Genomic DNA, 14,905 nt, shown 5'->3' on the forward strand with positions numbered 1-14,905 from the left:
AAAATTGTAGACCTGCACAAGGCTGGGATGGGCTACAGGACAATAGGCAAGCAGCTTGGTGAGAAGGCAACAACTGTTGGCGCAATTATTAGAAAATGGAAGAAGTTCAAGATGACGGTCAATCACCCTCAGTCTGGGGCTCCATACAAGATCTCACCTCGTGTGGCATCAATGATCATGAGGAAGGTGAGGGATCAGCCCAGAACTACACGGCAGGACCTGGTCAGTGACCTGAAGAGAGCTTGGACCACAGTCTCAAAGAAAACCATTAGTAACACACTACGCCGTCATGGATTAAAATCCTGCAGCGCACGCAAGGTCCCCCTGCTCATGCCAGCACATGTCCAGGCCCATCTGAAGTTTGCCAATGACCATCTGGATGATCCAGAGGAGGAATGGGAGAAGGTCATGTGGTCTGATGAGACAAAAATAGAGCTTTTTGGTCTAAACTCCACTCGCCGTGTTTGGAGGAAGAAGAAGGATGAGTACAACCCCAAGAACACCATCCCAACCGTGAAGCATGGAGGTGGAAACATCATTCTTTGGGGTCGCTGCGGTAAAACGTTTATTTTGATTGGGTGCATTATATTTAGATTTTGTGCATTTATCAAAATCCCATCAGGTAGCCTGATTTCAGATGTCATGTAAATAAGATTATTAGGGAAATCGTTCTTCTTGCACAGCATGTAAATGTTTAAATCAAACTATTATATTAATCTGACTCAGGCAAAATTGCTATGGGAGATGGGGGGACATGTTCACCCCAATATTCATAACAGATCGATTTGTCCCCCACAATAATTTATTTAAAATCAACAACAAAAAATTGGGTTGGAGGCCACCAGATAGCAAATTAACATGTCATAAGCAATGGCAAAATGTGTAGAATTGCAGGAAATTAGCTTTAATGGTCGACTTTGGGCACGAAAAACGGTCCAACTCCTCCTCTTTCTCCATTTTCAACAGAAATGGTGTGTGTATTTTAAATATTCCCACAGAGTATCTTTAAAAAATGCCTTTCGTGAACTAACCCCCCCCCCCTTCAACGAATCAGCAAGTTGGTCATTTCCGAGTTTCCTAGTTCCGACTAGCATGTGAACACTGCATATGAACTTGGGCTTACAAATTCTTGAAAACCTTAATTTAGGGTTAGGCATAAGGTTAGCAGTGTGGTTAAGGTTAGGTTTTAAATCGGATTTTAAGAAGATACATTGTAGAAATGGGCAGGGTTTAGCCATAATTATGACAGATTGGTGGAGGGCTGCAACCTGGTCTCAGAGCATTTTGTATTATTCTGTACATAAATCAGAGACACTACATTTAGTACAATATGTTACGTTTGTTTATTAATTTGTGGATGTCACCCATTTCGTATGATATGTTACGAATTACAATTCTTATTATATGTTGCGAATGAGCAAAACGTACAATGTGTTATAAATGTGCAAAACGTATGATATGTTATGATCTCTAGCAAGGTGCCTAACGTTAGCTAGCTGACTAACGTTAGCTAGGGGTTAGGGGTTAAGTTTAGGAGTTAGGTTAAAGTTAGGGTTAGGGTTAGGGGAAGGGTTAGCTAAAATGGTTAGGGGAAGGGTTAGCTAACATGGTTAGGGGAAGGGTTAGCTAACATGCTAAGTAGTTGCAAAGTAGCTAAAAAGTAGTAAGTAGTTGAAAAGTTACTAAAATGCTAAAGATGTCCGTGATGAGATTCGAACTCGCAATCTCTGGGTTGCTAGACGTTCGCGTTATACGCCCAAGTTGTTGTGCTTATGGATTGTTTCATTATGCAGTGTAGCCTACTATCTATAGCTATATACAGTATTTAGCTGCTATTTATAAATAATAATATGGCATTTAGCAGACGCTTTTATCCAAAGCGACTGACAGTCATGCGTGCATACATTTTTGTGTATGGGTGGTCCCGGGGATCGAACCCACTACCCTGGCATTACAAGCGCCGTGCTCTACCAGCTGAGCTACAGAGGAACACCAAACGTTTTATATCACCTAACAATGAGGGAGAAAGTAGTTGGCTTGAGGATAAATTTAGCCACTATTTTATTGTTGAACTCTGAAGTCCTCCTGCGACATTGTCCATTGCGCTTCGCACAATTTAAATGTAGTCTTGAATGATGCATGCCAAGATACTGTACACCAGAGATAAGGGACTGTTGATATTGCAACCACACAACTCAAACACTGGTTCACCAGTATGAAGAAAATTGCAAACCACTTTTTTTGTTTTGTTTGAGCCCTCAAGAACTGTTGTCCACTAAAGACGATGATAATCTGTTTGCATCTGCCAATTTATTGGCTGTCCTGTATCCAGACGACCTGTCCAAGAGCTTCCTATTGTGGTGGATATTTTAATCAATAATGAGGAGAGACCAGGTCAATCACCAATCAGAATATTAGCTTTATTAAAAACGTGTCGATAAGGAAGCTGGTCACAATACCCACACCGAAGTGAATAGAGTGAGAGCTCAACGAACAGGAACTGCTGACGTCTTATATAGTGGACCTAAAAATGCTTAGTCATGGCTGGTTCCACCCCTCCCCGGCAGATCAGGAGCTACCTTGTTTTCTTCTTGTGGCTATGTGTATCGGGGTCATGGCGCACAAACAAGTGATAAAGTTAGCTCAGTTACAGGCCCATATCGCTACACAGCTGTGCCATTGGGAGATAGTAGAAGACAGGATGAACTGAAAAACGGTGGTCACTCTGTCTTGACCGTGTGACCAGGTTACTCAGAAGCAACGAGAAATTTGAAACAATACAGGTCTATCTATTCCTCATGTTTATCTCTATCCCGTGTCCTTGACTACACGCCCAGACCAGCTGCAGGGAGCTAGAGGGAACCATCCTTGTGAAAAGCACAGCATTGGTAGTTAAGAAATGTCTCTACTATTTTCCTGATGTTCCTAACGACAATCAAGCTGTTTTTACCATCCCTGTAACTGTGGCTTCAGAGAGATCGTTTTCTGAACTAAAACTCATAAAGAACTACCTAAGAACAAAGCATGCCGCGTGCACACAGGTTATTGCCGTAAGGTACACTGCTCAAAAAAATAAAGGGAACACTAAAATAACACATCCTAGATCTGAATGAATGAAATAATCTTATTAAATACTTTTTTTCTTTACATAGTTGAATGTGCTGACAACAAAATCACACAAAAATGATCAATGGAAATCAAATGTATCAACCCATGGAGGTCTGGATTTGGAGTCACCCTCAAAATTAAAGTGGAAAACCACACTACAGGCTGATCCAACTTTGATGTAATGTCCTTAAAACAAGTCAAAATGAAGCGCAGTAGTGTGTGTGGCCTCCACGTGCCTGTATGACCTCCCTACAACACCTGGGCATGTTCCTGATGAGGTGGCGGATGGTCTCCTGAGGGATCTCCTCCCAGACCTGGACTAAAGCATCCGCCAACTCCTGGACAGTCTGTGGTGCAACGTGGCGTTGGTGGATGGAGCGAGACATGATGTCCCAGATGTGCTCAATTGGATTCAGGTCTGGGGAACGGGCGGTCCATAGCATCAATGCCTTCCTCTTGCAGGAACTGCTGACACACTCCAGCCACATGAGGTCTAGCATTGTCTTGCATTAGGAGGAACCCAGGGCCAACCGCACCAGCATATGGTCTCACAAGGGGTCTGAGGATCTCATCTCGGTACCTAATGGCAGTCAGGCTACCTCTGGCGAGCACATGGAGGGCTGTGCGGCCCCCCAAAGAAATGCCACCCCACACCATGACTGACCCACCGCCAAACCGGTCATGCTGGAGGATGTTGCAGGCAGCAGAACGTTCTCCACGGCGTCTCCAGACTCTGTCACGTCTGTCACTTGCTCAGTGTGAACCTGCTTTCATCTGTGAAGAGCACAGGGCGCCAGTGGCGAATTTGCCAATCTTGGTGTTCTCTGGCAAATGCCAAACGTCCTGCACGGTGTTGGGCTGTAAGCACAACCCCCACCTGTGGACGTCGGGCCCTCATACCACCCTCATGGAGTCTGTTTCTGACCGTTTGAGCAGACACATGCACATTTGTGGCCTGCTGGAGGTCATTTTGCAGGGCTCTGGCAGTGCTCCTCCTGCTCCTCCTTGCACAAAGGCGGAGGTAGCAGTCCTGCTGCTGGGTTGTTGCCCTCCTACGGCCTCCTCCACGTCTCCTGATGTACTGGCCTGTCTCCTGGTAGCGCCTCCATGCTCTGGACACTACGCTGACAGACACAGCAAACCTTCTTGCCACAGCTCGCATTGATGTGCCATCCTGGATGAGCTGCACTACCTGAGCCACTTGTGTGGGTTGTAGACTCCCTCTCATGCTACCACTAGAGTGAAAGCACCGCCATCATTCAAAAGTGACCAAAACATCAGCCAGGAAGCATAGGAACGGAGAAGTGGTCTGTGGTCACCACCTGCGAAACCAGTCCTTTATTGTGGGTGTCTTGCTAATTACCTATAATATCCACCTGTTGTCTATTCCATTTGTACAACAGCATGTGAAATGTATTGTCAATCAGTGTTGCTTCCTAAGTGGACAGTTTGATTTCACAGAAGTGTGATTGACTTGGAGTTACATTGTGTTGTTTAAGTGTTCCCTTTATTTTTTTGAGCAGTGTACATTTTATATAGTCTTCACAATACATGCGCTGCATCACAACAAAAATAATCACGCTAGACATTAGCAACTTCTTCTGTGGTTTACTACTGGTACCACCAGTGGTGTAAAGTACTTCAGTAAAAAATAATTTAAAGTACTACTTAAGTAGTTGTTTGGGGTATCTGTACTTTACTTTATTATTTATATTTTTTACAACTTTTACTTTTACTTCACGACATTCCTAAAGTAAATGATGTACTTTTTACTCCATACATTTTCCCTGACACCCAAAAGTACTGGTTACATTTTGAATGCTTAGCAGGACAGAAAATGGTCCAATTCACGCACGTATCAAGAGGACAGCCCTTGTCATCCCTACTGCCTCTGATCTGGCGGACCCACTAAACACTAATGCTTCGTTTGTAAAAGATGTCTGAGTGTTGGAGTGTGCCCCTGGCTATCCGTAAATAAATAAAAACACGAAAATTGTTAGTAATTAGTAATTACATTTACTTTTGATACTTAAGTATATTTAAAACCAAATACTTTTAGACTTTTACTCAAGTAGTATTTTACTGGGTGACTTTCACTTTTACTTGAGTCATTTTCTATTTAGGTATCTTTACTTTTACTCAAGTATGACAATTGAATACTTTTTCCACCACTGGGTACCGCATGGCAAAGCAATGCACAAGTTGGAAAAATCCAACGATGTGACACACTGCATGCAGTGTCAAGCACTGCAACCTAGTCCTGAGATGAGTCGCAACAGTGTGAATTGCCTCCCAATGAAATGAATGGACTTCTGCCAGAACAGCCAATTTATGCTTGATCTGAAAATGTGGTCGGAGGCTTCGTATGGAGAGTGTGACGCAATCGCTGAGGCTCCGGAGGCATGCAGCGGCCAAGTCAAGCTCTGTACGGAATCGCTGTGCGACTCTCAAATGTTGTAACAATGCTGAGGGCTCCGTATAGCTCCGCATTGACATGATTGGTTGACCGTAGATGGGGGCGGTAAGTCCTGTATAAACACACACTCACTTTTTGACAACTTCCTTCACAATAGCTCTGCTCCGCTAAGCGCAAGAAGTATGAAAGCCCTGACGTCTCAGAGGCTGTATCGCAGTAAATCGGGTGACAGATTGACCATGCAGAGCCTTTAAGATCCACTCATTGCACTGGCGCCATTGTAGCCTTGACCACAGCATTTGTTCACCGATATCCCCTTACTTTCAATCAGTTAAATTATTTTCCCAGGCCTGAGGCACTTTGATCAGTCACATTCCTGAAGCCCAAGTAACAAACCCTTAGCTTCCTAGTACATATGGAAATTCAAAAGGTTTATGAACAGTAGGGAGGCGATGTACCGGTATAGAGTCAATGTGCGGGGGGCACCGGTTAGTCGAGGTAACTGAGGTAATATGTACATGAGGGTAGAGTTTAAGTGACTATGCATAAATAATGAACAGAGTAGCAGCAGCGTAAAATAGTCCTGGTAGCCATGATTAGCTGTTCAGGAGTCTTATGGCTTGGGGGTAGAAGCTGTTAAGAAGCCTTTTGGACCTAGACTTGGCGCTCTGGTACCGCTTGCCATGCGGTAGCAGAGAGAACAGTCTATGACTAAGGTAGCTGGAGTCTTTGACAATTTGTGGGGCCTTCCTCTGACACTGCCTGGTATAGAGGTCCTGGATGGCAGGAATCTTGGCCCCAGTGATGTTCTGAACATTATTATACACTGAACAAAAATATAAATGCAACATGCAACAATTTCAAAGATTTTACTGAGTTACAGTTCATATAAGGAAATCAGTGTGACCACCATTGGCTCGTGCAGCGTGACACATCTCATTTACATTACATTTACGTCATTTAGCAAACGCTCTTATCCAGAGCGACTTACAAATTGGTGCATTCACCTTGGGATAACCACTTTACAATGTTTTTTTAAAATTTATTCATTTTTTGGGTGGGGTGGGGTAAGGGGGGGGGTAGAAGGATTACTTTATCCTATCCCAGGTATTCCTTATAGAGGTGGGGTTTCAAGTGTCTCCGGAAGGTGGTCAGTGACTCCACTGTCCTGGTGTCGTGAGGGAGCTTGTTCCATCATTGGGGTGCCAGAGCAGCGAACAGTTTTGACTGGGCTTAGCGGGAACTGTGCTTCAGCAGAGGTAGGGGGGCCAGCAGGCCAGAGGTGGATGAACGCAATGCCCTCGTTTGGGTGTAGGGACTGATCAGAGCCTGAAGGTACGGAGGTGCCGTTCCCCTCACAGCTCCGTAGGCAAGCACCATGGTCTTGTAGCAGATGTGAGCTTCAACTGGAAGCCAGTGGAGTGTGCGGAGGAGCGGGGTGACGTGAGAGAACTTGGGAAGGTTGAACACCAGACGGGCTGCGACATTCTGGATGAGTTGTAGGCAGGGAGGGAGCCCAGCCAACAGCGAGTTGCAGTAATCCATAGAGTTCATCAGGCTGTTGATTGTGGCCTGTGGAATGTTGTCCCACTCCTCTTCAATGGCTGTGTGAAGTTGCTGGAACACGCTGTCATACACATTTACATTTTAGTAGACGCTCTTATCCAGAGCGACTTACAGTTAGTGACATTTTTTTTATTTTTATACTGGCCCCCCGTGGGAATCGAACCCACAACCCTGGCATTGCAAACGCCATGCTCTATCAACTGAGCTACATCCCTGCCGGCCATTCCCGGTCAAGACCCTGGTGAGGATGACGAGCACGCAGATGAGCTTCCCTGAGACGGTAGTTTGTGCAGAAATCCTTCGGTTGTGTAAACCCACAGCTGTCCGAGTAGCTGGTCTCAGACGATTCCTCAGGTGAAGAAGCCGGATGTGGAGGTCCTGGGCTGGCGTGGTTACATGTGGTCTGCGGTTGTGAGGCCAGTTGAATGTACTGGTGGACATTCCTGCAGTCATCATGCCAATTGCACACTCCCTCAAAATGTGAGACACCTGTGTTACTTCCCGTGGCTATGATAAGATTAGCTGTAATATGGAACATTTATCTCTGCCCCTTCTCTGGAAGAAGAAAAAAAAAGGGAGGACCTTGCTTGGACCTTGCGGGACCTTGCTTGGACCTTGCGGGGCCCCGTGAAACTGCGCTACACCACTGGGGTAGGTTTATTGGTGTGGTTTCAGTCACAGATTAAGCCCAATCCTGGACTAAAAGGCATTTTCAATGGAGTGTGGAGAATGAAACAGAGCCTGACATCTCTGTCTGTGGCTGCCATTGTCCTGTTGGTTGAACACCACAGCTCCTCCTCCCTACTCTCACGGTGCTATTCAATCAAAACTGCCTTCCGGATTTCGTGGAGGAGTCAAAACAACCTCCCTCCTCCTATGCAAACAAAGTTTGCCTGAATTCCAAATTTCGTTTGGTTTCATGACTGTAAATATGGTTCTGAGAGCAGGAATTAAAACTTAGACTGCAGTGGAAGAATGCTGTTGTTGTGTTTTACATATCCTGTAAATCAGGTTAATGGGTTTGATTGAATGTGTTCTGTATCGTTCATACTTCAAAACAAATGTTTGATTGCTCTCTATCCTGGGAAAGATCTCTCTCCTCCTTCATTTCAGTGGTATCATTTCAGAATGATAACTGGTATCAATAAAGGAGACATAAATAAATAAATAAATCCAAGAGTTTTTACCACCAGCAATATTACAAGTCCTAGTGGCGACAGGCTGCTTATCTAGAAAGGCCCATAGTAGGGTGTTCCGCCTCTCATTATTTAACTGCAAGTTAGCCTACCCTAAAACTTGGGCTCGTCCGGGATTTGAACCCGGGACCTCTCGCACCCTAAGCGAGAATCATACCCCTAGACCAACGAGCCTGTCTGTCTAGAGAAAAAGAGGTTTTTGAAATGAATTTCAATGCCACGCATGTCATGAAAACTTCGGTTATTCACTGGTACTGCACTGGCATATGATGGCGCTGAGAAGTACTGTTGTTGAATTTTGGGCGTTTTGACAATGGCCACGCAAATCTGTAGGTCAGGACTCAACTACAGGGAGATCAGAGCTGGGGAATTAGCTCAAATGGGAGAGTGCTCGCTTAGCATGTGAGAGGTAGCGCTACAAAGTCATAATTATGTCTAAACTCCGCCTATTTCTAAAATGTTTATTCTTAAAATCTGATTTTAACCTTAACTACACTGCACAACTTATGCCCTGACCTTAAATTAAGACCAAAACGCAAATTTTAGTTGTCATTAATTTTTACGAGAGAGACCATTTTGACTTTATGGCTGTGGTAACTAGTGACAACCATGAGAGCTTGAGTCCTACCAATTATATATATCCTACCCCAACATACATTGCACTTGAGTTAAAATGGATGATAATGTGTGTTATGAGAATATGAGTATCTGTCTCGTTGGTCTAGGAGCATGATTCTCTTATAGGGTGCGAGAAGTCCCGGGTTCAAATCCCGGACGAGCCCACGGGGGGCCAGTATGAAAAACAAAAACAAAAAAACAACAACAAAAAATATATGCACTCACTAACTGTAAGTCGCTCTGGAAAAGAGCGTCTGCTAAATGACTAAAATGTAAATATTGCATTCTCAATGATTGAATGTGTTCTGTATCGTTCATAGTTCAAAACAAATGTTTGATTGCTCTCTATCCTGGGAAAGATCTCTCTCCTCCATCATTTCAGAATGATAACTGGTATCAATAAAGGAGACATAAATAAATCCAAGAGTTTTTACCACCAGCAATATTACAAGTCCTAGTGGCGACAGGCTGCTTATCTAGAAAGGCCCATAGAACAGGTGGGCATATAGTAGGGTTTTCCGCCTCTCATTATTTAACTGCAAGTTAGCCTACCCTAAAACTTGGGCTCGTCCGGGATTTGAACCCAGGACCTCTCGCACCCTAAGCGAGAATCATACCCCTAGACCAACGAGCCTGTCTGTCCAGATAAAAAGAGGTTTTTGAAATTAATTTCAATGCCACACATGTCATAAAAACTTCGGTTATTCACTGGTACTGCACTGGCATATGGCGGCGCTGAGAAGTACTGCTGTTGAATTTTGGGCGTTTTGACAATGGCCACGCAAATCTGTAGGTCAGGACTCAACTACAGGGAGATCAGAGCTGGGGAATTAGCTCAAATGGGAGAGTGCTTGCTTAGCATGTGAGAGGTAGCACTACAAAGTCATAATTATGTCTAAACTCCGCCTATTTCTAAAATGTTTATTATTAAAATCTGATTTTAACCCTAACCTTAACTACAGAGAATATGAGCATCTGTCTCGTTGGTCTAGGAGCATGATTCTCTCTTAGGGTGCGAGAGGTCCCGGGTTCAAATCCCGGACGAGCCCAAAAAACAACAACAAAAAATATATGCACTCACTAACTGTAAGTCGCTCTGGATAAGAGCGTCTGCTAAATGACTAAAATGTAAATATTGCAGTCTCTATACTGTACTCTAGTAGGCCTGCTCTATCTATGATTATTGTACCTTGTCACTGCCACAGTTGACAACGATGTACAAATTCCAACCAGCAATCATTTGACCAAAACCTCCCACCACCTGAACAGTTTCTTCACCCGGGCTGTGGCCCTCACCATCTGGCCCATTGAGACTAAAGGACTATGCACTCCATGCTGCACACGATGTTTGTGTACAAGCCATCTCTGAACTGTACACAAAATAACTGCACTATACTGCATTGCACTCTGTCCATCTCTCTGCATTTAGATATATTCATACTGATACTGTAAATGTGTACATCCACTGTGTTTCAACCGTATACCCACTGTGTATCAACCGTATACCCACTGTACATTTGTATATCTGCTAATTATCTTACAGCTCTATCCTCACTCTACCTAGTTTTATATAATGTATGTCAACTTTGTTTAAACTCTGTCTCTAAATGTTGTCTAGCAGCAACATATCCCCAAGTAACATTCTGATTATATTGTCTATCACTAGTAGCACCATATCAAATCAAATCAAATCAAATTGTATTTGTCACATGCGCCGAATACAACAGGTGTAGTAGACCTTACAGTGAAATGCTTACTTACAAGCCCTTAACCAACAATGCAGTTAAGAAAAAAATATCTAAAAAAATATCTAAAAAATACAATATAAAATAATACGAAATAAAAGTTACAAATAATTAATGAGCAGCAGTAAAAATAACAATAGCGAGGCTATATACAGGGGATACCGGTACCAAGTCAATGTGCGGGGGCACCGGTTAGTCGAGGTAATTGGGGTAATATGTACATGTAGGTAGAGTTATGAAAGTGACTATGCATAGATAATAAACAGAGAGTAGCAGCAGCGTAAAATAGGGGTGGGGGGGGTCAGTGCAAATAGTCCAGGTAACCATTTGATTAGAAGCCTCTTGGACCTAGACTTGGTGCTCCGGTATCGCTTGCCGTGCAGTAGCAGAGAGAACAGTCTATGACTAGCTGTACCGGAGTGGTACTATTAGCCCACCGCCTAGCACGCTAGCAGATAACTAACGTAACTAGCTAGTTTACATATGGCCGTGGACCGACAAACCAAACTCAGAAAGACCCGAGGATTTTGAAGATAAATACAGCAACTATTCTGCGCTCGCCTTTCCAATGAGTTTGTCATAGTGGTGACATTGGCGCTTCCTAGCGCGCTACTAGTTGACTAGTCTGATTATCGGTAACATTCTGAGTATGTTGTCTATCACTAGCAGCACCATATCACCAAGTAACATTCTGAGTATGTGTACACGTACTTGGCGAATAAAGGTGATTCTGATTTGCACAAGCCTAGTGATATTGATTCAGATTCAGAATAATTGACTAAAGTTGTGTGGATGGAAGATACACTGTCTCATCATTCACTTCAGGTGTACATTCCCCCCACCAAAAAAAGTGCCATACATGTTTAACCAAAGGAATTATCATATAATTGTATAAATAAATATAAAGCGGTTCATACTGTATTTGACACCAACACATTCCTCTACAGTAGGTGGCGTGATGAGCATTCCGAACTGAAACATAATCCAACCACGCGAAGAAGAAATCCCTCACATGCGCGTGCGTGCGTACAGAGCAGAAAGGCGTAATTGCGTCGACCGGAAACTTTTACGTCCTTTCTGAAGCGGACTGCCATCATGGTGAGTTCGCCATGAAGCTTGTGAATTATGAAAAACGGATTAAATATAATATTCCTTATTGTTAAGCACCCTCAACTGATGTGTAAATGCATAGCGTATCACTATGTTCGCTTTATTAGCGTTTAGGCTTTTGATGAAAATGGTTTCGATGGGTTTTGGACATAAAACATTTCGATGTTCCGCCTGCTACAACGTGGTGAAGAACAGGCCGATAATCAGACTAGTCAACTAGTAGCGCGCTAGGAAGCGCCAATGTCACCACTATGACAAACTCATTAGAGAGGCGAACGCTGAATAGTTGCTGTATTTATCTTCAAAATCCTCGGGTCTTTCTTATTTTGAGTTTGTCGGTCCACGGCCATATGTAAACTAACTAGTTACGTTAGTTATCTGCTAGCGTGCTAGGCGGTGGGCTACTAGTATCACTCCGGTACAGCTTGCTAGCGTCTAGACTTCTCGGTCTTGGTGTTTCCCACAAACTAATAGCCATGCCACAATTGTAAATCACATTTGTAAAACGTGTAGCTAGCTAACCAAGATAACCCATCTAAATTTTGACAGTTTCGGGAGCGTTATAAGAAAGTAGCTAGCTAGAAGACCACCATTAAAGTGTTTTGTCTCTTTGCTGGCTCTCTACCTACCTAGCAAGTTAACAACCCTCATTTGTTGCAGGTGTTCAAGCGCTACGTTGAGATCGGCCGCGTTGCCTACATCTCTTTCGGGCCCCACGCAGGCAGCTTGGTGGCCATCGTCGATGTCATCGACCAAAACAGAGTAAGCATAGCATTGATGATATCCTGACTGAGGTCTCCCAACTCTCTTCCTTTTAAGTTACTGGTTGTGCAGGCTTGCTCCAACCCTGCAGTAACATGTCAGATTCACATAATCAACTAGTCACAGTCTTCTTTCTGGCCTGGAATTGGTTGACTGGTGTTGCTGCAGGGCTGGAACATAAGCCTGGAGTTGGGAGAGCAGGCTCTAAACCAGCACCTGTATCACCTACTCTGCTAGCGTTTATATTTCTGTTAGTCTTTTATCCACCAACCCTTCTCCAGAGTCCTGCTTCAAAGTATTGTCCAATGAGCTAATCAAAAACTCACCTTTGTGTGAGTGGTAGAGCCAGGTTGTTGACGTAATGTAAACTACCACATAGAGCAGTTAATTTAATAATGGTTCAACTCAGCATAGACATGTTTGATTAAACTGGCTGTGGTGTTTGTCTCAGGCACTGGTGGATGGACCCTGCACAGGGGTGAAGAGACAGTCAATGCCTTTCAAGTGCATGCAGCTCACTGACTACGTCATCAAAGTCCCACACAGGTGAGTGAGAGGACCTCAGGGGTGTATTCACTAGGAATCAAGCAGAAGCAAACTGAATGAAACAGGGAAGTACTTACCTAACTTTGTCCAATATGAACTTATTTGCTTTGCAAAATGTTTTGCTACGGTTTGCACAAATGAATACATTCCAGTCCTCTATCAAGATATTGATTGGTTCAGTCAGTTGTATTACAGCTGGTCTGGTACAAAAACGTGCACACACAAACACTTCAATGAACTGTTTGGCTGTTGCTTTTGCATTTTCCTGTGGTGGATTTTGAGTCACAGACCTACTGCAGGAGCCTCACAGAACACACGGCTACCTCTGGCTCTTTGCTCATTTCCATCCTCTGGGCCATAACCCTTCCTGTGTTGCAGTGCTCGTCAGAAGTTTGTGAAACGCGCCTGGGAGAAGGCCCAAGTCACAGAGAAGTGGGCAGAAAGCAACTGGGCCAAGAAGATCGAAGCCAGGCAAAAGGTACGGAGTGTTTTAGATTGCTTTTAGCTGCTAGTCAAAAGGAAACTCCTGATGGGGTCCACGTGTTTCTGGACTAGGGCTTCTATCTCCTTAGTAACCCTGGGGCTGTGTTTTCTAAATGGATGGGGGAGGGGGGAGATTGGTCTGCTTGTGGGTAACAGTTGGTTCCTCGAGGGTTGTGGCTAAACATTTTGTGAAATGGGACACAGGATAGTTCAATAGGCTTTAGGTGAATCACTGCCCACATCAACATTTTTGGCTTGCTATGCTACTGCAATGTTCCTGCAACTCCAGGGTGGTGGTCACAATGAACCATACGGAAGCAAATGGGCCAAAACGGGGAAGGACCTACCTGAATCTGTCCACTAAGCAAATATTCTTCATTTCTGTTGCAAAAATGTTTTGCTTAAGCGCTGCTAATGCCTACGTCTCCGCTGTAACTGTTGTGTCTCTGCAGAGGGCACAGATGTCCGACTTTGACCGCTTCAAGGTGATGAAGGCCAAAAGGATGGTAAGTGGAGAAAACGTTCAGATTATTCATTATTATATTGAATATTTTGGGTTTCACATGAGATGTACATTGACAAGATGTTGTATTTGAACCCCAGGACAACACATTAAGGGTTTTAATGTATGTGACAATAAAACCTAAAGGGAAATAAATCTTATTTGCATAGTGGTAAGTGATAAAATACTTGTCCCCAATGATTGACTGGTCACTGATTTTGCTGTTTGTGTCCACAGAGGAACAAGGTCATCAAGCATGAGGTGAAAAGGCTGCAGAAAGAGGCAGCGAAGAAGGCGTGATCTATCATTAATAAATCCTCTGGTTGAAATGTTCTCCTTCCTCTGGTCTTTTACTACTGCTCATCACCTGTCAATCACAGCATAGGTCTAGCTAAGAGTAAAGACACACATTTCTAGATCACGTTTCGAAACTGCACCTTTCCAAAATGTAACCCGGGTGTCGCTATAGCGTTGCACACACTGCGACTAGGAACTTTAAAGCAGCGTGTCTTTTTAATTTCTAGGCCTTTCTCCTAATCTACACGTTGAATCGCTTCGGTTTGTCGCAAACCAGCAGGTGATTGCTAATTTACTGCAGCCATCCGCTGCCACTTGTCTTTGCAGTGTCTGTTTGAAGGTACATCTGGCTCATGTTTCAGACGGGTGAAATGTTGGAATATATATATTTTTTTAAACCATGAAAAGAGCAAGTGAACCACTGATATTATGATTGTATAATCTGCATTGCAGAGCAGCAGGCAGTTTGTGCTCCTGAAACCTCTGACGACTAGTACAGGTCACAATCACAGTAACTGGCTCGGGGTGACGTAAGCGCTGACTGATATATTTCTTT

At 43.8% G+C, this 14,905-nt stretch overlaps 1 protein-coding gene across 1 annotated transcript; it reads left to right on the top strand.

Annotated features, from left to right (window-relative positions):
* Positions 1 to 5,454: 5,454 nt before the first annotated feature.
* Positions 5,455 to 14,385, top strand: LOC311120722 (large ribosomal subunit protein eL14-like; the record flags this gene model as incomplete). Its single annotated transcript, XM_084195300.1, has 6 exons — positions 5,455 to 5,523; positions 12,393 to 12,521; positions 12,973 to 13,067; positions 13,446 to 13,545; positions 14,003 to 14,056; positions 14,290 to 14,385. 6 exons carry the CDS (start codon positions 5,455 to 5,457, stop codon positions 14,350 to 14,352), a joined length of 510 nt encoding a protein of 169 aa, XP_084051426.1. The 3' UTR covers positions 14,353 to 14,385.
* Positions 14,386 to 14,905: the final 520 nt, after the last annotated feature.

Source organism: Coregonus lavaretus (assembly GCF_964263955.1).
Source record: "Coregonus lavaretus genome assembly, contig: HAP1_SCAFFOLD_563, whole genome shotgun sequence".
Lineage (NCBI taxonomy): Eukaryota > Metazoa > Chordata > Actinopteri > Salmoniformes > Salmonidae > Coregonus > Coregonus lavaretus.